General features: G+C 39.5%; 1 protein-coding gene and 1 long non-coding RNA gene across 3 annotated transcripts in view; one reads left to right on the plus strand and one right to left on the minus strand.

The window, feature by feature from the left end:
- Positions 1 to 22555, minus strand: part of LOC109308938 — a 24736-nt gene extending 2181 nt beyond the window's left edge. Inside the window, exons 1-2 of the long non-coding RNA XR_002100744.1 lie at positions 21986 to 22555; positions 14918 to 14923 (exon numbers count right to left, since the gene is read on the minus strand). This is a non-coding gene — a long non-coding RNA (uncharacterized LOC109308938). The remainder of the gene's footprint in view (positions 1 to 14917; positions 14924 to 21985) is intronic.
- The window catches only part of VPS13C (vacuolar protein sorting 13 homolog C), a 154097-nt gene that overhangs the window by 118416 nt on the left and 12584 nt on the right, over positions 1 to 23097 (plus strand). The window contains exons 63-80 of one of the 2 annotated variants that reach the window (XM_019533419.1): positions 656 to 789; positions 996 to 1122; positions 2115 to 2350; positions 3190 to 3337; positions 4174 to 4314; positions 6455 to 6536; positions 6650 to 6719; positions 8854 to 8965; positions 10069 to 10182; positions 11749 to 11885; positions 12273 to 12354; positions 12835 to 12948; positions 13234 to 13309; positions 14374 to 14537; positions 17063 to 17108; positions 18599 to 18722; positions 20491 to 20605; positions 21624 to 21960. In XM_019533419.1, the coding sequence (XP_019388964.1) occupies positions 656 to 789; positions 996 to 1122; positions 2115 to 2350; positions 3190 to 3337; positions 4174 to 4314; positions 6455 to 6536; positions 6650 to 6719; positions 8854 to 8965; positions 10069 to 10182; positions 11749 to 11885; positions 12273 to 12354; positions 12835 to 12948; positions 13234 to 13309; positions 14374 to 14537; positions 17063 to 17108; positions 18599 to 18722; positions 20491 to 20605; positions 21624 to 21638 (2037 nt within the window). In that variant the 3' untranslated portion in view covers positions 21639 to 21960. Of the gene's footprint in view, positions 1 to 655; positions 790 to 995; positions 1123 to 2114; positions 2351 to 3189; positions 3338 to 4173; positions 4315 to 6454; positions 6537 to 6649; positions 6720 to 8853; positions 8966 to 10068; positions 10183 to 11748; positions 11886 to 12272; positions 12355 to 12834; positions 12949 to 13233; positions 13310 to 14373; positions 14538 to 17062; positions 17109 to 18598; positions 18723 to 20490; positions 20606 to 21623; positions 21961 to 23097 lie in introns of those variants that run through there. The other variant, XM_019533418.1, reaches the window with a different exon arrangement.

Raw genomic sequence — 23097 nt, forward strand, 5'->3', positions numbered from 1 at the left:
ATGGAGTGTCCCATAGGAGTGGGGGGGGTGGTCCCCAGCACATTCAGCGGCAGACCTGGAGGCGGACCAGAAGCACTTCCAGTCCCCTTCCAGGCTTGCTAGGGAGCACGCAGGGGAGCCTCCCCTGCACTCTGGTTTGGTGACTAGTGCCTCTTGGGTCTGGGGGGTCACCTGGGGCCCCCCTGTGGCTGATTGCCAAGCTGGGGGGGCTGGCAGCAGACTTGGAAATGGACCGGAAGTACTTCTGGTCCACTTGTCCGTTTGCTGCCGAGCACATAGGCCTGCCCCCCCATGCTCCTGTGGGATGTTCCATCTGCTCCAGCATCACAGCATTCACAAGCCATGCCTGGTACCTCAAGGCATGTAGAAAAAACCTTTGAAGCTGTGTTTATAGCTGAATTGCTGATTTCTCTGAATCTGTATTGAATCTTCAGTGTCAGATTTGGCCAAATCTGAATCAAATATGGCCTGTTTTGCACACCCCTAAAAGACCATGAGGTTGTTCATAATGCATGCTACTTGAGAATATAATCATAGGAGTGAAACTGTTCATTTATAAAGGGTTAAACTCCGTGCAGAGCATCTGGATCTTCACTTATGCAAGTCCCTGTGCTGGTTTATGCTGTATATAAAGGTCCCATTCTTTCTCCAATAGAATGGAGGCATCCTTGTAGATGTGAATGTTTCTGACTACTCAACTGTCATAAGCTTCTCAGATTACCATGAGGGAGCTGCACCAGCTCTTATCATTAACCACACTCCATGGGACAATCTCATATATAGCCAGAGGTATGTAAAAGTAAGAATTCTGCTATTTGTTTTTTACTAAGTTCTTTATTATTTTCTATCGCACCCCCAGTGTTAAAAGTGAGGGCATTTTTCTCTTCTCTTTGACAAAGGCCGTGTAATGAAGAGTATAAAAAAAAAAAAACCAACAACAACAACAAAAAAACGTGAATTTTTTTTTTATTTTATCTGTTTTTTTTTAATTGCAGTGGACTACAGGATGCAATGCATTTAAAGCCAAAGGAGGTATGCCTGTTTGCGTGGGCTGATCCAACTGGAATAAGAAAACTAATCTGGAACTATGCACAGACTGTTGGCGAACATGATCTGCTTAAGGTATATCTTCAAAGCTTGGAGAATTTGAACCAAGCTAGTAATCAGCTAGTGATGCCCTGGAGTTTAGGCAGACTTTGGATATGTTATAAGTCCATGGATAATGTATAAGACCTTCCTACTTGGGCATGTGTTGCAGTCTCGTGTGGGAAATGATGGAGATATGACACTGTCATCAAAGAAAGACTTTCAATTTGCTTTTTATACAACAGTCAGTCAGCTCTAATGATGTTTTGCATAAAGAGAAAGGGTAGGATTTTTATTGTGATAAGAGTAGAAGCTTGCATCATCAGACATGCCTCTGTAGAGGTGAGAACATGAAATGGCAAGTGAAGATGGCTGTTTTATTGGAGTAGGAAGCCTGTGTACACAGCGAACGTTGTTATTATTTCTATTTTGAACTGCTAGCTGAATGTGGCACTTATATAGCAGTGATGGTGCTACGTAAGTTAAAGCACCTTATGAAACACTTCTGTAAACTGAAAATGAGCTTCTTGTATTTATTTTAAAGCATTCTAAGTTTTACATACATGCGTGAACCTGTGATTTGGTATCACTCAGGCTCTTGTAACGTACATCCCTGAATAGCTTTGTTCCTTCATTCAGAACTACTTTTACTATGAAAGGAATCTGGTGTGTTTTTAAATATAGAACTCACTTCTAATGATTTGTCGTCTTACATATTTAAGGATCAGTATTTCTGAACTCTCCTATTGCTGCTGAGGTTTTCATTTTATTAGACATAGTATCTGGCTGAACACAATCATTGGTTTACTTGATCTTTAGAAGAAAACTTATATGGCCTGTAAGATGGAATGACTGTTCCATCAACTTTGCACTGAATTTGGTACAGGACATCATAAGGGACTTACTAAATTCCATTATTAAGTTCTAATTTTTCTTTTTAATTTGACTACTAAGTGTTGCAATGAATAAGAAGTAATTTGCTTATTTCTGTAACCAGTTCACGTATGTCAGGTTTTTTTCTAACACAGGATGACTGTGGCCAATTTTCTTACAATCCAAACACCCAGATACATTGGGTGTCCTTTCTGGATGGACGGCAAAGAGTATTACTTTTTACAGATGATGTTGCATTAGTTTCCAAAGCACGGCAAGCAGAGGAGATGGAGCAGCCTGATCAAGAAATAAACTTATCACTTCATAGTCTTGGACTCTCTCTAGTCAACAATGAAAATAAACAAGAAATTTCTTACATCGGGATTACTAGGTACTAGATGGAAAAGAGAAGTATCCATCTAAATAGATCAAATAGTTTTGTAGATGTAAAGTGTAATTCACCTCCATAGTTGTCCTTCTGAGGTGGATAATGATCTCTAGAATCTGACTTATTAGGCCATGTGTAGACCAAATGAGTGGTGTGTGTGCACGACTCTTTAAAGTGAGCTAAATGCTCTTGCACCCTTCAATGGTGCTGGTGTTTGCATGCCTTGGTGGCATATTGCATATTAATTCCAGTTTCTGCAGGAAATTCAGTGCCATAATGCACCTTAAATGACCTGGAACTCCTCCGAGGAGTTTGTTTTGCTGTCCCTGCAGCCGTGGAGCGAAGCACTGGGCTCCGTGCGGGTCAGGGGCTCTGCAGGAAGCGTGGTGGCAGCCTGGGAATGCAGGCTGCACCCAAGAGAGGCAGGGGAAAAAAAGCTGCAAGCCTGGTTTGTTTTTGTTTTTTGGGTTGTGTTTTAATTTTTATTTCCCCTGGAGCCTGCATGCCTGCCCGCCTGAGCTGTGTGGGGGGCCAGGTGCTTTCCTCCATGACTTCAGTGCCTCCTGGGACTGCCCAAGCCGGGTGCCTGCTTTATTTTGTGTTGCAGAGAAAGCAAAGGGAGTATATATTTCAAGAAACTTTTATTTTTTCATCTCGTTTCTCCTAGACTAGTAACCCAATTTCTTTAATCTCTAAGTGCAGCTTTACTTGGTTTTAGCACTGTGCCTTGAGATACAAGACAAGCTAGATAAAATCGAAAATATGTGGTTGTATATGATTTGTATACATGGAAGAATTATGTAACTTCTTAAATAAGTTAATTTCATTCATTTATCTTGCAGTTCTGGTGTTGTGTGGGAATTTAAACCAAAGCAGAGATGGAAACCATTTAATCAAAAGCATATTAACCTATTGGAGCAGGGCTATCAAAAATATCTTGCTAAAGGTGCTATGGAGGATCCAGGTTGGGTTAAACTAGAAAACTTTGAGGTATGGTTGTGGTTTTTCAGCATTTAAACAATTTCACTAGCAAACATTGTATAACTGTTACCTTTTCTTTTACCTCTACAGTCTATCTAGGCAGCACATGAAAAGTTTGTATAGGAGATGCTTTTGCTCTTTATATATCTGCATAATTTTACAAGCATTTCTGTCTAAGTAGCTGTCAATAAGAACTGTTCTGTAAGACTGATTTTCAGCTATTTAGTAACTGTATACTGTTTATGACCCTTCTTTCAAGAGTCAAACAGCTTTCTGAATTTTAATTATTAAATGTTTTGAGTTATACTTACCTTGAATTCTACTTCCCTGAAGTCTTTCTTGAATTACTTTCTTTATGAAAGGATTAAAACACTTCCATTTTACAGGGCACAACAATGTTGCATTCACCTTGAACTTGATGATGAGGTTCTATTTACCATGTTTTCTTGGAATCTGTGGTCATAAGTAGTGACAAAACTCTGGATTTACAGTTTAAATATGGACTCAATAGCTTTTCATTTGCTGCAGTAGTATTTATAGTTTGTTATTTAAACACTTGCCTAAACAAACGTCGGCACTTTGCTAACTAGAGGCCCTTTAGTTTCTTCATTTAAGTACTGATGGATATAAAAGCAAGCTTTGTGTATGATGGCCTGCCCTGTTTTGTAGAATTGTCATCTTTTAATGCACAGGAAAAATATATAGGTGGCAGGAATGGCTGGGGTCAAAATAAGACTATTTTACTTGCAACTGAATATCTGATTACCTCTAAAGGGTTGTTCAATATAAAGTTTAGGAGAAAAAAGGTAACTAAGCAGAGCTTAAGTATATACTTATGTTTTTAGGTGAATTTCAGTAAAATTCCAATGGAAGTGCGCCTTCCAAGCAAGTGCAACATTCGGCGTAACTACTTATCAGGAATTCAGATTGAGTTCAAACAGTCTCCTCACCAAAGAAGTTTACGGGCTCAATTGAATTGGCTTCAGGTACCATCTTTCAGTTTTCCTCTCTAACCTAAAGCTGAAAGGACTGTCTGGTGGAATTTGTTTGAAGGTGTTTAGGACTTTTCATGTATTTGTGTGAAGAAGCAATTGCACAACACAGAATATTGTCCCTGTGAAACTAGGAATATAGTGCTTCCTGTAAACATGTGACAGTACTTGGTACAAAACGGAAAGAACAAAAACTGAATCTTTTGAAGTATTCTGAAAGGAGAAATATGGCTATTGCACTATATCAACTATTGAATTCCACCTACAGACCTAGATTGTATATATTTTACCTACTTTTTAATATTTTTCGTTCTGGAAAAGAAAGGAAGCATGCAATGGTGTTCTCTGAAGGGTACAATAGTAGAGAATAAAATATAGGGATTGGAAAAGGAAGAAAATGTGTGCTACTGCTTAAAAATATTTCTTAAAAGAATCTCTCTGAAAAACGAAACTCCCTGGCTATAATTTTCATAAGAAAGTTGCTTCTTCTAAAATCTGGAATTGGAGTTGTTCCTTGGGACCAGAAGTAAATGTGTTCTTATTAGTAATTTTGGGTGCCAATACACAAGCATGGAGCCTGCTCTGATGCGCTGGAATTTCAGCATGTCAGAGCAGACTCAATTTAACCGAGTCTCTCAATGTGGCAATTACCATGCTCCAGCAGCCTCCTATGTTTTGTGTATCGGCATTTCTGCACTTAAAAATGGTGGGGAAGGGGGACAGGTCGCATGAAGAAAAGCTTGTCAAATGAGCTTTGGTTCAAGCACCCCCACCACCATTTTTATATGCGGGGATGCTGATGCAGTAGATGTAGTGGCATTTGAATTGGAGTGGCTCTCAGCCATTCTAATTGAAGTGCTGTTCCCCACCCAAGCACATTTTAAAAGTGCCCTTTATTTGCAGAATTGCATGTAAAATCCTAAACAACTGAAAAGTTTGTCTTTTACTTGGTTCGTTATAATTTGGCAGACTAACTGCAATGATTATGTTGTTAGTCATTTATAATGGAGTGCTCTGTTACTGGGAAGTGTATCAGTATGGTTGCTTTGGAGAAAGAGAAGTTGCAGTTTAAGTTAGGTTTTCATTTTTTTTTTTTTTTAGTTAGTCAGGCACTCTAATCATAACAGTGTATCTAGGTATTCCTATACCTGTAGGAATTGGGTATGCCCCCTAGTCTGCAGACAGGACAATATTTTGATTTGGTCTCATAGATTCTGGAGTAAAGAGATGTCGCTAGTAGGGGAATCTTGCAAAATGTGGCTCTTCATGGATGCATGCATGTGGAAATAGGAGGTTGGGGGTAAGGAGGGCATGGAAGAGAGCATTGCTTTCCCCTACTTTCCTTCCCCCAAATACTAAGTAAACCCTTATTTAGTTATGATTTTCTGAGGTTCTGTTTCTAATCAGAGCAGTTTAATCTGATCAACTAACCTATGCACTAGATCAGGGGTTTTCAACCTTTTTTAAAGGAATGTACCCCTTCTCGAGTGTACCCCCTTCCAGACTGGGGGTGGGGGGTGCTGATGGCCAGCCAGACATGAAGCTGGTGGCCTGCAGTGGTGGCATGGAGTGGTGAATGACAGCAACGGGAGGTGGAGAGCATGCACGTGGCAGCTACTGCTGCCATTCACTGCTTCACGCCACCACCACGTGTCTGGCTGCCATGTGTATCCCCTGGGGCTGTTCCAAGTACCCCCAGGGGTATGTATGTCCCCAGTTGACAACCCCTGCACTAGATGAATGATTCTCAACCTTTTTTTAGCCTCCAGGCATGCTTTCCATAACTTCTAAATTGCTCCAGTTCTAAAAATAATTTTATTTAGTACAGTCCTTACCCCCTCATGTAGGGGCCAGGCATGGATTAGCATGTGCCCATCTCCTTGTGCCCCGTGGCACCCTGAAAAGGTTCTGGCAGCACCCTGGTTGAAAGCATCTTGCAGATCCTGGTTGAGAATTGTTGTGCTAGCTAATAACATGGCTTCAGATTTTAATGCAAAGAGAAAATAACAGATTAAAAAAGGAATTCTTTCTAATTATTTAAAAACCTAAGTTTCTGAAAGTGTTTAAATGTGGAAATATTACTTCACCTTTACTTTTACCGAAACACTACTCCGTTCTTGTGAATGTATTACAGGTTGATAACCAGTTACCGGGTTCAATGTTTCCTGTTGCTTTTCACCCTGTGGCCCCTCCCAAGTCAATTGCCTTAGATTCAGGTAAATAAAGATTGGAAAATTTCACTACATTGTTACTACATAAAATGTTTGTATTTAACCACAGAATGGAATGTACTAATTGCTTTGTACTCTTTTTTTTTTTTTCTTGTCAGAGCCAAAGCCATTCATTGATATCAGTATCATTACCAGATTCAATGAGTACAGTAAAGTACTCCAGTTCAAGTAAGTTAAATGTAATGCCTATGGAGTTAATACCTCTGAATAACCTTAGATTTAGTTAAAGACCTTATGTTTCAAAGCCAGCATTAAAACAAGCCCAGTTTTGATACTGAACTTTGAGGGTTAGTCAGTTTGGTTTGAGGGTTTTTGGGTTTTTTTTAATAAAAGCATCTTTAGAGGATATTTCTATCATAAATGGATTTTTTTTCCTCCGAAGCTGTCTCAGCTAGTTACCCAAGCAAGCAAAATGAGGTCATTTAGGACACTTTCACGTGTGCTCCGGGGCTGGGAGGAGGTGCACATTAACTAGAGCGGTTCTCGGGAGCCACTCAAATTAAAATGCCTGCAACATCTTGTGTATTTAGTGTCCCTGTGTTTCAAAATGGCAATGGGAGCACTTTTAACTAAAGCTTGTTTGACCACCTTTAGTTAAAGCACCCCTGCTGTCGTTTTGAAACATGGGGATGCTGAATGTTTGAGATGCTGGATTAGATTAGATGTTCTGATTAGAGTGCTTCAGCAGCAGACTGGATTTTAATTTAGTCTGAATGCATTGAAGCATGTGCAAAAATTCCCTTAATGATAGCATGTACTTCAGCTGCTGTAGTAGCCCTTAGGCGTGTGCAAAACAGGCTGTATTCGTTTCAGATTCGGCCCAAATTGGGGACAGTGATTCAATTCGTTGATTCGGATCACTGTCCTTGATTTGATTTGGCCAAATCTCAGTCTGCAGATTTGATGCTGATTCAGAGAATTGGTGATTCGGTTATAGACACAGCATTAAATACTTTTTACATACCACAAGGTACCAGACACAGCTTGTGAACTGCTGCAGTGGTGGGTGGATGGAGCGTCCCATAGGAGCATGGCAGGGCCCCCCATGTGCTCAGTGATGAACCCGAAAGAGGACCAGAAGTACTCTGGGTCCACCACGGAGTGTGCGGGGGGTGGGGGGGGGCCCAGCTCTGCAGTTGGCTGTGGGGGGGGCCCTGGATGCCTCCCTAGACCCAGGAGGCACCCGTCACTGGGCGGGGGACCCTCCTGCGTGTTCCCTGGCAGACCTGGAAGTGGACCGGAAGTGCATCTGATTCACTTGGGTCTGCTGCCAAGTGTGCTGGGGACCCCCCTGCATTTCTGTGGGATGCTCCATCTGCCCCACTATCTCAGCAGTCACAAGCCATCTTGTACCTTCAAGTATGTAGAAAAAACATTTAAAGCATGTGTGTGTCCAAATTGTCAAATCTCTCTGAATCAATTCAAAGGGTTCTGATTCAATTCGGAGAACTTAAAGGATCTCCTGATTCGATTTGGATTTGAAGATTCAGGTACTGAATCTCTGCCAAATTGAATCGGCGACCAAAGCTTCACACAGCCCTAGTAGCTACCCTCCCTTGGTAAGCAGAGCTGACAAGTATGTCTGTTACCCTAAAAATGCAGATTACTTCTTCAGACTTGAGCTGTGTTATTTCAGAAGGTATTTTGCATAGTGCATTAATTGCTTAAAACTAAGTTATGAACTGTTGGCCTCAAGAGCTTTAATTTTGTCTTTGATTTACCATAGTTCCTCAAATCTAAGTTGACCATTTAAGATGCCCCTCCAATAATTTAGATTCTGTATATGGAAAATTTTTATCTAATTATTGGCGGGTTGTCTTTTTAAAAACATTTCTCCCCTGCCCCTTACAGTAGGAAAGCAGTGGCTAGGGGTGTCAGGTGGTCCCCTTGCCCTCTGCCCCCTCCCACTTGACCTTCCAGCCTTCTTGCCGCCCCGTCACCAGCTCTCTATGGCCTCTGCCCCTCCCCTACTTTCCCTTCTCCATCTCATTGCCGCCCCTCTCCCCTTGCTCTCCAGACTCTACCTCTTTCCCTTCTTTTATGTCTGTGAATATAACCTACTGGCTAGAGAAGGAGGAGAGAGGGTCAGAGAAGAAATCAATAATTTGCCCCTCCATAAAAATATTCTGCTTTGACATAAGTTATTAAAAACATCCCATGATGCACTACAAACCTTCCATAACAAGTCCTTAAGAATCTAGTACCAAGCATGTTTCATCTAAGACATATGAGGCGCATGCTGTTGCTTTTTTAAATATTTTTTCCTTTCTCTCTCTTTCTCTCTCTCTCCCTCCCTTTTCAGGTATTTTATGGTTCTAATCCAGGAAATGGCATTGAAAATTGATCAAGGTTTTCTAGGAGCAGTTTTTGAGCTGTTCACACCATCTACAGACCCAGAAACTGAAAGGCAAAGGGTACTGTAGACTTCTAAAAAAATGTATTTATTACCTAGTTAATATTGTATTTTGAAGACCAGATTTTAAGCAAATTTCAGAAAAATCATCAAATTTGTAACTGTACCAGAACACTCAATGTTAGTTGAGGGTTGGGGAGAGATGAATATTTGTGGTTTTTTTTTTTGTGTTGGGGGTTTTTTCTTAGTTAATTAAAATGAATTATATGCATATACTAACCTTTATTAATTAGAATGCATTATAATTATAACCATAGAGAGTCCTCAGTATTCTCTTAAGTTTAGAGTTAAACTTAAGTTTAACTTAAGTTAAACCCAAGTGCTGGGTTTAAGGGAGTTCTAGCATTAGCTTTGAGGAGTTTGGGTAACGGGTATGCATGTTATTGGACTACTTGTTTGCGCTGTGCTTAATTACCATATTAAACTCACGGGCAGTTTTGAAGCAGAATGAATGGCAGAATTTCTTGGTTCTAAAGGAGGAAATACGTAGTTAGGTGGGCCTCCAACTGAACCTGAAGAATAGATGGGAGGATAAATGACTTTTGTAGAATCTGTACCTCTTCAGAAGGAGCAAAATCCAACCTAATCAGCTCAGGAATGAAGATAAAATCCTTTGGTTTACTCTGTATATTTTTTGTCTCCCAGATAAAATTGAAAGCCTTGTCTAATTTAGGGGAGTAGCCCTGAAATTTTTTTAAAGAGAAGAACACTTCAAATAAATGTTGGCCATATTTGGTACCTCATTTCTGAAAGCAGAGGTAGAACAGTAATCTATGAGAAATTTTAAGCAAGATGAAATCAAATTTGACAAGTTACACTTCTGTCAAAATAAAACTTATGCTTTGCAAGAGAAACTGTATCACAGAATTATCTAGAAGGTATTGATTATTTCCATTGGATAGAAGGAATTAGCATAGCTATCAACATTTTAATGCAACAGATGCTTCCTGATTTGGAGGACTTGGCTGTGCTATAACCATTTTGAGTAGCTACTGATTTTGCTTTTATCAAAGCCGTCTTTTCCTGTTTCAGTTGATCTAAAAGCCAAGGAAATGAGTGTTGGCTTTATTTTGGGTTTTTGAATAATTCTGTATTGCTTTACAGACTAAATTAATCCAGAAAGATGTGGATGCTCTTAATGCTGAATTAATGGAATCTTCTCTATCTGACATGTCGGCCCTCAGCTTCTTTGAGCATTTTCATATATCTCCAATTAAGGTATGTGTAGGGGTGGGGCAGAGATGAACGTTGTTTTTTTCTTAAGTTCTCAATTGATAATGCATTATGCCTGACATTTGGTTTAACTAAATACTTAAATGAACAGTAATACAGCCCTTCATGCTGGTCTTCATTGCTTGTAGGACACTAGACCTAGTCAATGGATGGGCAATTATTTTGGGCAGAGGGCCGCTTACTGAGTTTTGGTAAGCTGTCAAGGGCCACATGACAAGCAGCCCAGGGCAGATGAATGTTAATTTTCTAAATTTTTTAGGGGCCCCACAGGCTGGATAGAATGGCCTGATGGGCTGCATCTGGCCCCTGGGCCACATTTTGCCCACCCCTGGCCTAGTCAAATACCTTATTATCAAGTAGAAAAGTTTCTTGCTTAAGTTGGAATTCATCATAAAATATCTGTGTTTGATCTACAATTGGTAAAAATTGCTTCCTAAATATCAGGGTATAATGAATGGATGTCCAAACAAGGAAGTGTATAAAGTATATAGTCTCTTGTTATATAAATAGGGAAGAGGCTAACTTTTAAAAAGTAATACTGTTAATCAAGATTTTCATGTCAAGGATGTAAACAGTTTTCATCTTTTTTTCTTTACTAGTGTTTTGTTCCTTTTGGAGTAGAACTGTTGTATTCTAATTCTGAATTTGGCTGTAGTACTCTTTCTGCAGTGATTTGACTGATGAAGCAACACTTTTCTTTAAATTACCTGCTTGCTTTCTCTTAAGTAGAGCTTTTTATGAAATAGGTCATAGATCTTTATGTAGCTCAGAGATGGTTACAATTTTTCTAGCCCTATTAAATGTTGTTTTTTAGGGATTTAAAGATGCTGTCAATAAGTTTGAGAGAAGGGCAATACAGCCTTCTCTTTAATTCATCTGAGTGGTCCCATTATTTAAAAAAATAAAATAGATGAAGGCATGGTTCAGAAACTAGTTGAAGTGATAAGATTGGGAAGAAAGAACTTTAATATGCAAAGACTATGAGAAGCTTCAAAATTGAATTCATCTGCTGTATATTCCCAGTCATGGAGTACATTGGTTATTATGAGTGAACTAAAAAAGATGTTCTTACCTTGCGTCCAAGTTGGGAAATAAAATGTAGACGTGCTTTGCAAAGAGCTAGGGAAATAGTTATCTGAAGAGACCCAGAGCTTAAAGTACTAAATGCAAATGCTATAGAATCTCTGCAGTTCAACTGAAAACACTGTCTAATGATCTGTAATAGTAATAGTTGAAAGAAGCTGTTTTTCACTAATACTAAATTTCTGTCAGTAGCTGGGTTTGTCACATTTGTTTTGGCTTACTGTCTCACTAACTGATGGATATAGTTGTAACTTAAGAAGCATTATAACAATCCAGCAGTTCTTTGAATGAAGACACTTAATTTAAGGAGATCTGTATACCAGGAAGAATACAAATGTTGGAGAAATTCTATTACTAGCCTTTTAAGTATATTCCATGGTAACTGTTCAGTAACTAATTCTTATATTTGACTTGAACGTTAGATTTCACACACTGAGTATTTTGCTCTTAAATGTTTCTGTCTTGTAGCTGCATCTGAGTCTGTCTCTGGGCTCAGGGGGAGAAGCATCAGACAGGGACAAAGAAATGATCACTATCCATTCTGTCAACTTGCTGTTGAAAAGTATTGGGGCTACTCTGACGGATGTGGATGATCTTATATTTAAGTAAGCCAATAGTGCTGGTTTATAAATGTTATCCTTGCATTCTGCCCATTATTTGATAGGAAATACAGCTTAATTGTTTTAGGAAGAATGTAATTGATTTGCAGTCCACAAATGAATGTGGTATTTGGAGGTTTTTTGTTTTAAAGGAATGAATAGTGTCCTGAGCTTAAGAAAAAAGGTAAATGGGAAGAGGGCTATCAAATGGTTTTTGGTAGAACTTTAGATATTATTATGCAGCTTAATACTGTCTTCATTATTTCATTTGCATTTTCGCTATAATTTGAATATAAAAAGGAGTGGAGAGGGTTGCCCAGAAGGTTTTATTATTTTTATTAGACAATATTGAATTTTTATCTTCTGAAACTTTGTTCTTTGCCTTACTTTTAGACTTGCTTTCTTCGAAATTAAATATCAGTTTTACAAGAGAGATCAGCTTATGTGGAGAGCTGTTAGACATTACAGTGAACAAGTAAGTTTGTTTAAACAGGTCTTCTTTTCAAAATATATTTTTAGGTACATGTAATCACCTAGCATTTGGGGGGAAAAATGGGTAAACTTTATTTGTCTTCATACTTGAACAGATTTGTTTTGCAGACCCATTGTTAATAAGTGCATGATTTTGTGATTCAGCATTTTTACTCCTTGAAAAGGGTTTTAGCTTTTTCAACAGCTTCAGCTTTTATTTTTCTACCCATGTGAAATACAGCATTAAAGTAATAATTCATATTTTAATGGAAATATTTCTACCTACCATGCATGTTTTGCCATAGTCCATTTGTAATGACTTAAACAGAGTTATTTAAGTGCTTCTGTGCTGAACTAGCAGTTTAACATTATCTCACTTTAAAAAATATTTTAAAAGCAATTATACTTATATTTTTATTCTAATTTGGGTGATATAGGTAACAACACTTGATAGTGACCTTTGTATACTTCTGTTTTTATTTAGTTCTTGAAGCAGATGTATGTTCTTGTGCTGGGTTTAGATGTTCTGGGAAATCCTTTTGGCTTGATCAGAGGCTTGTCTGAAGGTGTTGAGGCTTTCTTTTATGAACCTTTCCAGGTAAAAGTATTATATATTTTTTCTTTATTTAGCTGGTTATTTTGATAGTAAGCTAAAGATTGATCATTTGTTTTGGGTTTCTGCAATTTGGTGAAGAATTGTGGGGATTGATATTTGCTAGTCAAAGACAGCTTGTTTAAATGAGCCAGTTGTTTCCAATGTACTAAAGTTGCTAATTGATTATTTTGTTTTTGTTTTTTTGGAAGAGCATTAGCAGGGAAAGTGGTATAGCCTTTATAGTAAGTCAGTAGCAATCTTTGTTTTATAGTAATTTTCAACTTTTAGGGAGCCGTTCAAGGACCAGAAGAATTTGCTGAAGGTTTTGTGATTGGTGTAAGGAGTCTCCTTGGTCACACAGTTGGTATGTATTGTGTACTTAAATGATCACTATTTTGACAAATGTGTTTTGGGTTAACCTATCTCTCTCCTTTTTGTACTGTGAGGTAATATCTGTTGTAGAGGTGTTTTTCCCCGTATATTTACATGACTTATGAGGACAGGCCAAGGGAACTGGGCTTACTTAGTCTAGAGAAGATAAGACAGAAGGGAGTTAATAGCGGCCTTCAACTACCTGAAGGGTGGTTCCAAAGAGCTGAAGCTGGACTGTTCTCAGTGGTGGCAGATGACAGAACAAGGAGCAATGGTCTCAAGTTGCAGCAAGGGAAGTTTAGGTTAGATATTAGGAAAAACTTTCTCACTAGGAGGGTAGTGAAACACTGAAACAGGTTACCCAGAGAGGTTGTGGAATCTCCATCCTTGGAGGTTTTTAAGACCTGGCTAGGCAAAGGTTTGGCTGGGACGATCTGGTTGGGGATTGTCCTTCTTTGAGCAGGGGGTTGGACTAGATGAGGTCCCTTCCAAACCTTAATTTTCCAAACGACTTTGGAAATAATGACAGGTGTTTAAATTGCCCATTTGGTCTTTCGAGAAATAGGGGTTTTTCAGTTTCCAGATCATTGAGGTGATTGACTTTTGAGAGCTTTTGTACTTCAAAATAAGGAAAGGCAACAGCTCTAGAATTCATGAATCCTTCACCTTGCAGTGCTTTTATAGATGAAGCTCTAGTAGATATTAAACTCCCAGAACAATTTGGACCACTGAATAGTATAGCCAAGACAGTATTGGGTTTTGTATTTTATTTTTATTAGCTTTCTTTTGTTAACTTATAATAGAATGAAACCTAAGTCTATTACAAATATTTCAGATTAACATGATATGTCTTGAAATTCTGCTTTTAGCAAGTTAACAAGCTTGAGATTTGAAGCTCGATACTTCAAAAATATCCATTGAGTATACTTGACTGTTTTACTATCACATTGGCAACTATAATAAAAAGACATTTTCCTTGAATTTCATAGCTTAGTGTAGCTTGCTGATTATCAAATTATAAAGGCACTGATATTTTGCTCTCTGCTTGGTGGACAGGAGGAGCAGCTGGAGTGGTATCTCGGATCACTGGTTCTGTTGGAAAAGGGTTAGCTGCTATTACTATGGACAAAGAATACCAGCAGAAGCGGAGAGAGGAGATGGGTCGTCAGCCTAAAGACTTTGGTGACAGTCTTGCCAAAGGAGGAAAAGGCCTGTTACGTGTATGAAATTCTAGTTCAACCTACGATTTAGGGTGACTACATAGTACAGTGTGAAATCTAGGACAGGCATGTGGCTTTTTTCCAGTACTCCCTAAGCTACTTCAGGCAGAGGTGGGGTGGGGCACCACTGGTATTACTATTCAGGTAGCTAAGAAGTCAGTGGCCTGGTAATGACTCCTTGTTTTTTATTACACAGGTGTTAACACTTCCTTTTTAATGGTCATTCCACTAATCAAGTTAACTATTAGGGCAATTTTGTTGTCTGCCTATTTCTGATTAAAGGATAGGATAACCCAATTCTACTTGACTTTTTACTAGACTATAGTATATTAAAATACTAAGTGCTATTACTCTTAACATAAATACACTGAAGATGTAACAGTTATCTTTTGTAGCTACCTCTTGTGAAATGAGGCCCATGTTAAGTCTATTTTATCTTTTTAAAAGGTAGCTTTATTGAAAACTGTAAATAACTGGACAATGGCTACAATATATAGATGACAGAAAACTGGAAATTAATTTTGGAAGCTTCAACCTGTAGTTTCAGCCTAGTGGCTGCTGCCCAGTGCATGGAGACCCACTTCCAGCTCCTGACTGCTTTTCACCTGCTCCACCGACCGTCAGGGGCTGTTCATCGCAGTGAATGGATGGAAGGCAGCCGGGAGCTGTAGTCAGAGCTTCATGTGCTGGGCAGAAGCTGCTGGGCTGAAGTTTCTTGCGTGCCTGCCCAGAGCAGTGTGGCAGGGGTGGCAGTGGCAACTGGAGGTGAGGGAGGCAGAAAGCCTTGTTGGCCCCAGCCAGTGCATAGATACAGACAGGAGGTGCTGTGGTGGTGGCTGCAGGTGCAAAAGCCCCCATGGCTGGTGGCTGCTGGGCTCCAGACCTGCTGGTACCTCTGAGCTAGCTTCAGCAGCTGTGGGTACAGCTCATCTGGGTGCCAGGGTATCCTCTCACAGCTGCAGTGGTGTGGCCTCTATGCTGCTGCCTGGCCAGCCCCTGCTCATGCCACCAGGCTGGGCTGTCATGAAGCCACAGACAGCTGGGAAGGGTCCTGCCCCTGTGGGCCAGCCCTGCCAGGCCCTTCCCAGCTGGCTGTGGCTTCATGACAGTGTCACCCAGCCTGGGTGTGGGGTGCTGGGAATGGTGTGGCCACACAGCTCCCAGTCCGAGCCACAGCTGGCTGGGAATGGCTCTGGCCCCTCTGTGCCCACCTTCATCTGCCAGCCTTGCCAGCTGGCTCTGGCCGTGCCCCCACTCTCGTAGTGGCAAGGCGGGGTGAGGTTACCTTGACAGGGGCTGCTCCACCCAGCCAGGCAGACCATGGCTGCAGTCCCTAGAGGGAGGGGAGAATAAACCTTTTCCCTGTCCCATTAGCCTTAGGGAGCCAGGCTGGGCTGGCATCTGGCCACAGCCATGTCCCTGCTGTGGCTGGAGAGCAGAGGGGCAGGGCCAGCAGTGCTGGCTGCAGCAAATGGCACAGCCCAGCTGGGGGATTCTGGTTTAACTTAAACTAGGTAAGGGTCTGGGACAGAAGTTCTGTAAATGGGTTTGACCCGAATTAAGTCTGATGCTACATTCAACCAGGCTTATCTTAAATCAATTTCAGCTGTTTTGAAACTGGTTTATGTACACTGAACTTGCTTGCTTTGTTGCATCCTGGTATCCACGAACACTGGTGGAACCAGCACCCAGAGCAGCTTGCGGGATGGAGTGTTGGCTGGTCACCAGGGCTGTGGCTGGGCACGGGGGAGGGCTAAAAGTAGTATGTGCCAGGGTGGTGGGTAGGTAAAGCACTGCCTTGGGACTGGGGTGAGAGGTTTGGCTTTCCCTCTCTGGGGCTTCCTAAGTAACTGTACTGAAGTTCAACACACCATTCTAACCTAGATCAATTAAGTTTGAGTGTACATTAATCCTGGTCTATTTTAGAACAGGTTCTGCAATTTTTAGACTGGTCTGTGTGCATGGAGCTTCTGTTTTGTTACAGGTTTAGGTTGATTTCCAATTTGTGTGTTTTTAGATCGGGTCTAAGTTTAAGGTCTGCACCTGGGAAAACTAAGTTGGATCAGGTCACTATTTTTAATGTGATCTAACCTCCACCTAATCCCTGGCCCTCTTACCACCTGCCAAATGTCTGCACTTTTCAGCTAAGTATTAGAAATACTCAGGCTAAGTTACATGGATGGTTGTTTTAATGTTAAGTTCTTGGTGCCTCTGTCCATTGTGATCGGAGTGTTTGTGATGTGAACAGAGAGGGTTATTGCTAAGAAGATGATGATAACCTGTGTGGCCAATTTTATTAGTTCCTTTCTAGTCATTCTAAGAATTATTTGTTTGGTTATAGTGTCACCAGGAATTAATTTTTAGAAAGTAGGGAGAGGGAAGGCTTTTGAAAGCTACCTTGAACATTTCACCTAAATGTTAATTTTTAAAATAAAGCAAGAGAGCCATCTACTGGCTGAATAAGACTTCAGAATCCCCAGCTCTCAAGTGTGGATTTATTTGAGATTTTTTTCTGTTTGTTTCAGGGTGTTGTTGGTGGTGTAACTGGCATCATCACTAAACCTGTAGAAGGTAAGACAAATGATTATGCTACATTGATGAATGTAAATACATGCCTTTTTGGAAGGCCAATATATGTTACTGATGTGTAATTTTCTTTCTTGGTGAAAAGTTGTGAACTGAACTTAATGGCACTCAAGTATAAGATGATTATTTTCAAGTAATATGATTATTAAAGATTGTTCTTTTATAAAGATGCTGAGGTCTAAAGTGTTTTAGATATTCATTTGCAGAGTTCTTTTCAGCTTAAATGGAAACCCTAAGTTGTTGCTATCTTTGCAAACTATTTCAGTTGACTTTCTATGATGATTTCAACAGTGTAAAACAAACTGGAAAACTAGAGTTTATGGTAAAGAGATAATCAGCAGTTTGAACTTTCAGCAATTAGAATCTTTCATCTTTGTGGGAGCTGGAGGAAGGGTTTGGGAGAAGAAGGTGAACAGCCTGAGCAGAACTTTGATACTAACTGTTCAGCATTGTTAGCAGCTTTGTCAATGACATTGTCCTAACCCATTACAATTCATTATTTGTTTTTTCTTAAGGAAACAGAATTGGTTTGTTTTATGCTGAGTGTTATGCTTGTCTTTGGTCGTGAACAAACAATGCATTTCAGCCACTTCAAAAGAGGAGGAGGAGCTGCTGCTTGGGAGCATAAATCAGCTCTTAAGCTCCATCTTTTTTTATCTTCATGATACTTTAGTGATACAAGCTAGCTGAATCACCCCAACTTTGACCCTGAATGAAGCAGGATTAGTTGCAGACCTTTTGCCAGGTCTTGCATGTCTGCAGAGTCATGCAGATAAAGCAGTTGTTTGCAACTCTTACCTTCAGATATAGATATGGTTGCTATTCATCTACCCTTTTACTTTAAGGTTACTGCTTAATCAGTGTGATGGATAGTACGAGAAGAATGTTGTACAATTATCCCAGATCTCCTGATATTTAGCATATTAACAGTTTAAATATTAGTTAATTGCAGTATTTTTTTCACCTAACTTGTTGGTCTCTGATAAATTAACCAAATTGCAGTTTGTGGTTCTTTTCTTAATAATCCATTGTCACCTGTACTCAAGACTTTAGGAACTAAATTTTGACCTTAGTTAGGCCCATGTAACTACAAAACTTTCAAATGCCACTTCTTTTTTTCAGTCATACCTATGGAAAAATTGCATTGTCATATGAGAAATGCTAGTGCAACTAGATCTAAGAACTTAACATTTTAGTCAAGTGTTGGTCATATAAAGAACTAGATTCATGTTTGTTATCCCAGCTGCATAGATTATTGAGGTGTAAAATGTATTCTGAGCAGTAATATCACAAACAGGGTGTTCTCTGAGGCAAGTTCCCTTTTTATCAGGCCTTTTTTTGAGTTGAGTTGCACGTAGTCATCTAGCTAAAAATGTTTTGAGTTCCAGTTTAATATTTAAAATAGTATGTGGTTGAATTATTAAATTTAGATCTTCAGGTATGTAATACAGTACTATTTTTTTTCCTTTCTGAAGGAGCTAAAAAAGAAGGAGCAGCTGGATTCTTTAAAGGAATTGGGAAGGGGCTTGTTGGTGTTGTGGCTCGTCCAACAGGTGGCATCATAGATATGGCAAGCAGTACCTTTCAGGGAATCCAAAGGTAAAATAAGAAGGAAATAAGGGTTTGCTGTCTTAATCTTGCACTGAACATGTGTTTTAGGGAAATCCAGTAATGATGTGTGTGTTAGCCATTTAACATGCATCAAATACTAGATGCATTAGGATGTTTGCAGTACTTACAGGGTACTTGCCTAAGAATGTGCCAAAGCATGGCTGAATGAATAGTGCTATAACTTCAGGATGGATACTGTCTAATAATTAAGGGTGTGGACAGGTGTTAATTTGTGATGCTACAAAGGGTCTTACTACTTTGTAGCAGTAGAAAAATGTAGCATTGTTGGGTCTACAGACCTTTCAGCCCTCTGGCTAGAAAGTTGCCTCAAAGGTGAACTGTCCAGCCAGGAAGCAACAGGGAACTGTTCCTTTGGCCCTACGCACCTTGGTGGTAGAGGGGCTGTCTCAGATGTCACATAGGCATCAGCTGGGGACAGCTCCCCAAGACTTAAGGGAGAGATGGGGTGTGTTCTTCTTGCCCCTGATAGCCCTGTTGGTGAACTGAGGTTGTGCCTGAGGGGGGAGGTAGGGCGTGCTCCCTGACCTAACCTTACACAGGGGAAAAGAAAATCCCTTTTTTCAGTGCCACCTTTCCCTTATCCCTCTATACTCCTACTTCCTCTCCCTAACTGTAGAAAGGCTTGGGTCTGTGATTGCAGCTGTGGCCCCAGGACTGGAATCAGTCTCAGGGCAACAACCTGGGCTGTCAAACACAACTGCAACCACCCATGGAGGGCAGGGAGTATGCTCTCTGCCACGCTGCCCCTTCAGGCAAATCCCATGAAGGCAGTGGCAGCCAGAAGAACAGGTGTGGAAGTGTGGGAAGTGTGACTTTTTTTTTTCTTGGACTTGTGGGGCAGGGAACAACTGTTGTAGCTTCTCCCTGCAGAAACTGGTGATGTTCCTTCATTTTCTGTGGCATGGGTGGCAGCTCTTGTTAAGGAACACATTTACACATAGCACTACAAAGCTAAGCCCAACTGAGAAGCTCCTCTTTGAAAATGCCAATATTGTGGCACTTCTGGCATCTTCAGTATTATGAACAACCTGAAGAGTTGCACGCTTCATTTTTGTAGCCCTACAAAGGTGAACTTCATGCTACAAATGTAATGACTGTCCATGGCTTCACTGTACTCCATACTGTTTATGGAGACTATAAACTAGTCAAGCAAAAACTAAACAATAATGAAAATGGTGCTTCATGTTTATCAATTAAAATCTACATTTAAAAAAGCATAATGTTGAAACTTCCCTTTGGGTCTGTCTGTCTGCTCCTGAATGCAGAGGTGCACTTGTTTAACTCTTTTGTAATAATTTGACCACTGCTATATCAGAGATGAAGGGTGGGGTTTTTCTCCAGAAATGCCTTATTGATTTAACAGTGCAAGGTAGGACTTGCTGTCAGTAGAACTTTGAAAACTGCTACTAAAAACTGTGACTCTGTAAACTAGAAAAGTCAATAGCTGTCTAATACTAGGAAGAACTGTCTCCCATACGTATGGTCTTTCATAATTGACTCGTACTATGGCAGGTTTTGTTGACTGCTGTGAGGTCTGTTGTATTGTATCATTCATGGAGTCTGAATGAGGAAGAGCAGGTTGTGTGTGCTGAAGGGCTAAATTTTAAGGAAATAGAAGATATGTGTTAAATAGGCTATTGTGTTACTAGAAGCAGAAAGGAATGCAAGTAATGAACAATTGTAGTACAAAGAAACCTGTAGTAGTTTTGAACACATTTGAATTGTTCTCTGACAGAGTGGCAGAGTCGACTGAAGAAGTATCTAATCTCCGGCCCCCTCGTCTAATTCATGAAGATGGCATCATTCGTCCATATGACAGGGGTGAAGCGGAAGGTTATGATCTCTTTGAGGTATGAATTGCACCAGTTTCAATAGAGGTTAAATTATATAACTTGTAATACAGGATAGTATAAACAAGAAGGTTACTTTTCAAGCAGGTGCATGTGTTCATGGAAGATGATAAAATAAGCAGTCCAGCATTTGTTCAGTGCAGGCTTGTCTAAAATATATGGTATATAGAAAATACTACACAACCTTTTAAATTTTTGCTTTATACTCACTAGTTGCTCATCTGTTCATTTTCTGTTATATTGGAGCATGACCCTTACTTAAAAATTAAGTGAACTTAGTAGGTTTGTGAGGTAATTTGTGTAGAAAATATTTGGGGGTATTTTGTTACTTGTAATTATCAAAAACAAACCAACCCAGATTCACAAGCAAGGCACTGTTACAATATAAATCTTGTAAAACATTATTGTGTGTAATTATTTGACCGACTTAATGCCAACAATAACATTTCTAATTCTCATTAATGATGTCAGTATCTGAAGAATAATGAACTAATATATGGACCAGCAGTAACACCCCATTTTATAGAAAACCTCCGTAATGAGGATCCGGAAGCTCACTTTTAGTGAACTAGTAGGAGTTCACTAAAAGTAGCTTTTTCTCATATTTATCTGTTGATCTTGACATGGTTTTCAATGGTAACAGACCCACAGTTATAGAAGATCTTGTAATCTGCTTTATCACCATGACATTAGATGTGGGTAACATTCATGATGAATTTTTTTTTTCTTAAATACTCAAATTTGAATCTAGTTAATTTTGGGTGAATGTGAAAAGAAGGAAACAGAGAACATTTTAAGAACACACTAGCTAAGATTTATCTGTAATTGGTCTTATATTAAAAATCAGATTTGATTTTTGATAACTGATTTGAAATGCCTGTTTTCAAAAGTGACAACTGACAGCCTTATTACTAGCTATTGCATTTATCTCCTCTAGATATCAACTACCACTCATGATCCCCTTGCATATTTCTAACTTTTTCTCTTTTTTTTTTTTTTTCTCTCCTTGCATACGCAGCAAGAACTGGAATAATGGAGTAAACATTTTCCATATTTCTTTCTGATTTCCTTCATCGTCTTTCTCTTTTGATCTGCTTTTTAAGTACTTAAACTAAGGATGTGGTTCCGTAAAAACCCATAATTCATTGACTTCTGTTTAAAACCTGCATGTAGAGACCTAAACAGTATTTAAGTTTCATGATTCAAAACAAGAAATTGCACAGCTGTGTAAACAGTTCCCTTGTAAGAATGGTCAATAAGGAAGGTGATTAACATAGGAAAATTTTATTTTCATTCTTTTTAATGTGTTAAGTTATTCAGTGGAGGTAAGAACTGAAGTGTTTCAGTGAACTTGGGTGGGATCACTTTTAACAAAAAAACATGGTCTCTTAGGCAATCATTCACTCAGTTGCTAGTCAGAATATTTTGGGGATGAGGAGGTTAGTATATGACTCTTAAGCATTTCAAATAAAATGTGTGGCTACTGATGTAGAATAAAATTTTCTTCTGTTTATAAAACTGTTTACTTGTAACTTTGTGATGCATCAATTACATAAAACTAAATAGGTTGAATAAAACGTTTTTATTCATGGCTTAAATAATCTGTCATAGGTCTCCCTCTTGAACATCTGACTGGCTGCCATGATTCCATTCGATATTTAAAGAAGGATTGAAAAACATTATATGAATCTTAAAGAGTAGTGTGCTCAGTTGACACCTCTCCTACCCCACTGATATACCTCTTATATTCCTTATTATGCAGTGTATTATTTAATGCTTTGTCTGTAAATACTAACCAGTTTTAAATTAAGTGAAGTTGTCATTCTCTTTTAGATTAGCAGTTTGACATTATGAAAATGAAGTCGTCAAACCCACAGGCAACAAATCACTAGTTCCAGTAGGGTACTGATGGCTGGCCAAGCAGGGCCTGAGCCCTGGGCTCTGCCCAGGACAGAGGGGCGCTGGAATGGAACCAAGAGAGATCTCGCCCCTGTCCCCCTGTGACTCTTGGCTCTAGCTGTGTGTAGAGCAGAGAAGCAGCAACTCCTCACTGCTTATGGGGTAGATGTCACCTCCTCATAGCCCCTAAGAACTGGTGTTTTTAATGGCAACTTGACACACAGTGGCATCCAAAAAAAGTGAACTCTTCCTAGCAATGGCAAAGTTCTGAACACTACAATATGCATCGCTGCCATCCAGGGCACTGTATTGGGCAGTTGTGCCTCTGATTTAGTCCAAGGTTTTATTTTGTTTTTTTACACGCTGTCCCATATTAAGGTAATTAAACTGACCTGACATTTGTCCAAATCCTTTATAAGAAGAATTAGTACTCAAAACTACCGTTGGGCTTATATCATGGCACTTGAATGCATCTTGATTGGCTAATATTTAAAATAGCTTGTTTTTCCCTTTCTCCCCTCAAACTGTTAACATTTAGGTAGTTTTATAATGCCACTAAAATATTGACAAGAACGTTAATGTATCTGTATTAA

Source organism: Crocodylus porosus, unplaced genomic scaffold (assembly GCF_001723895.1).
Source record: "Crocodylus porosus isolate Cpor-Errol unplaced genomic scaffold, CroPor_comp1, whole genome shotgun sequence".
Taxonomy (NCBI): Eukaryota; Metazoa; Chordata; order Crocodylia; family Crocodylidae; genus Crocodylus; species Crocodylus porosus.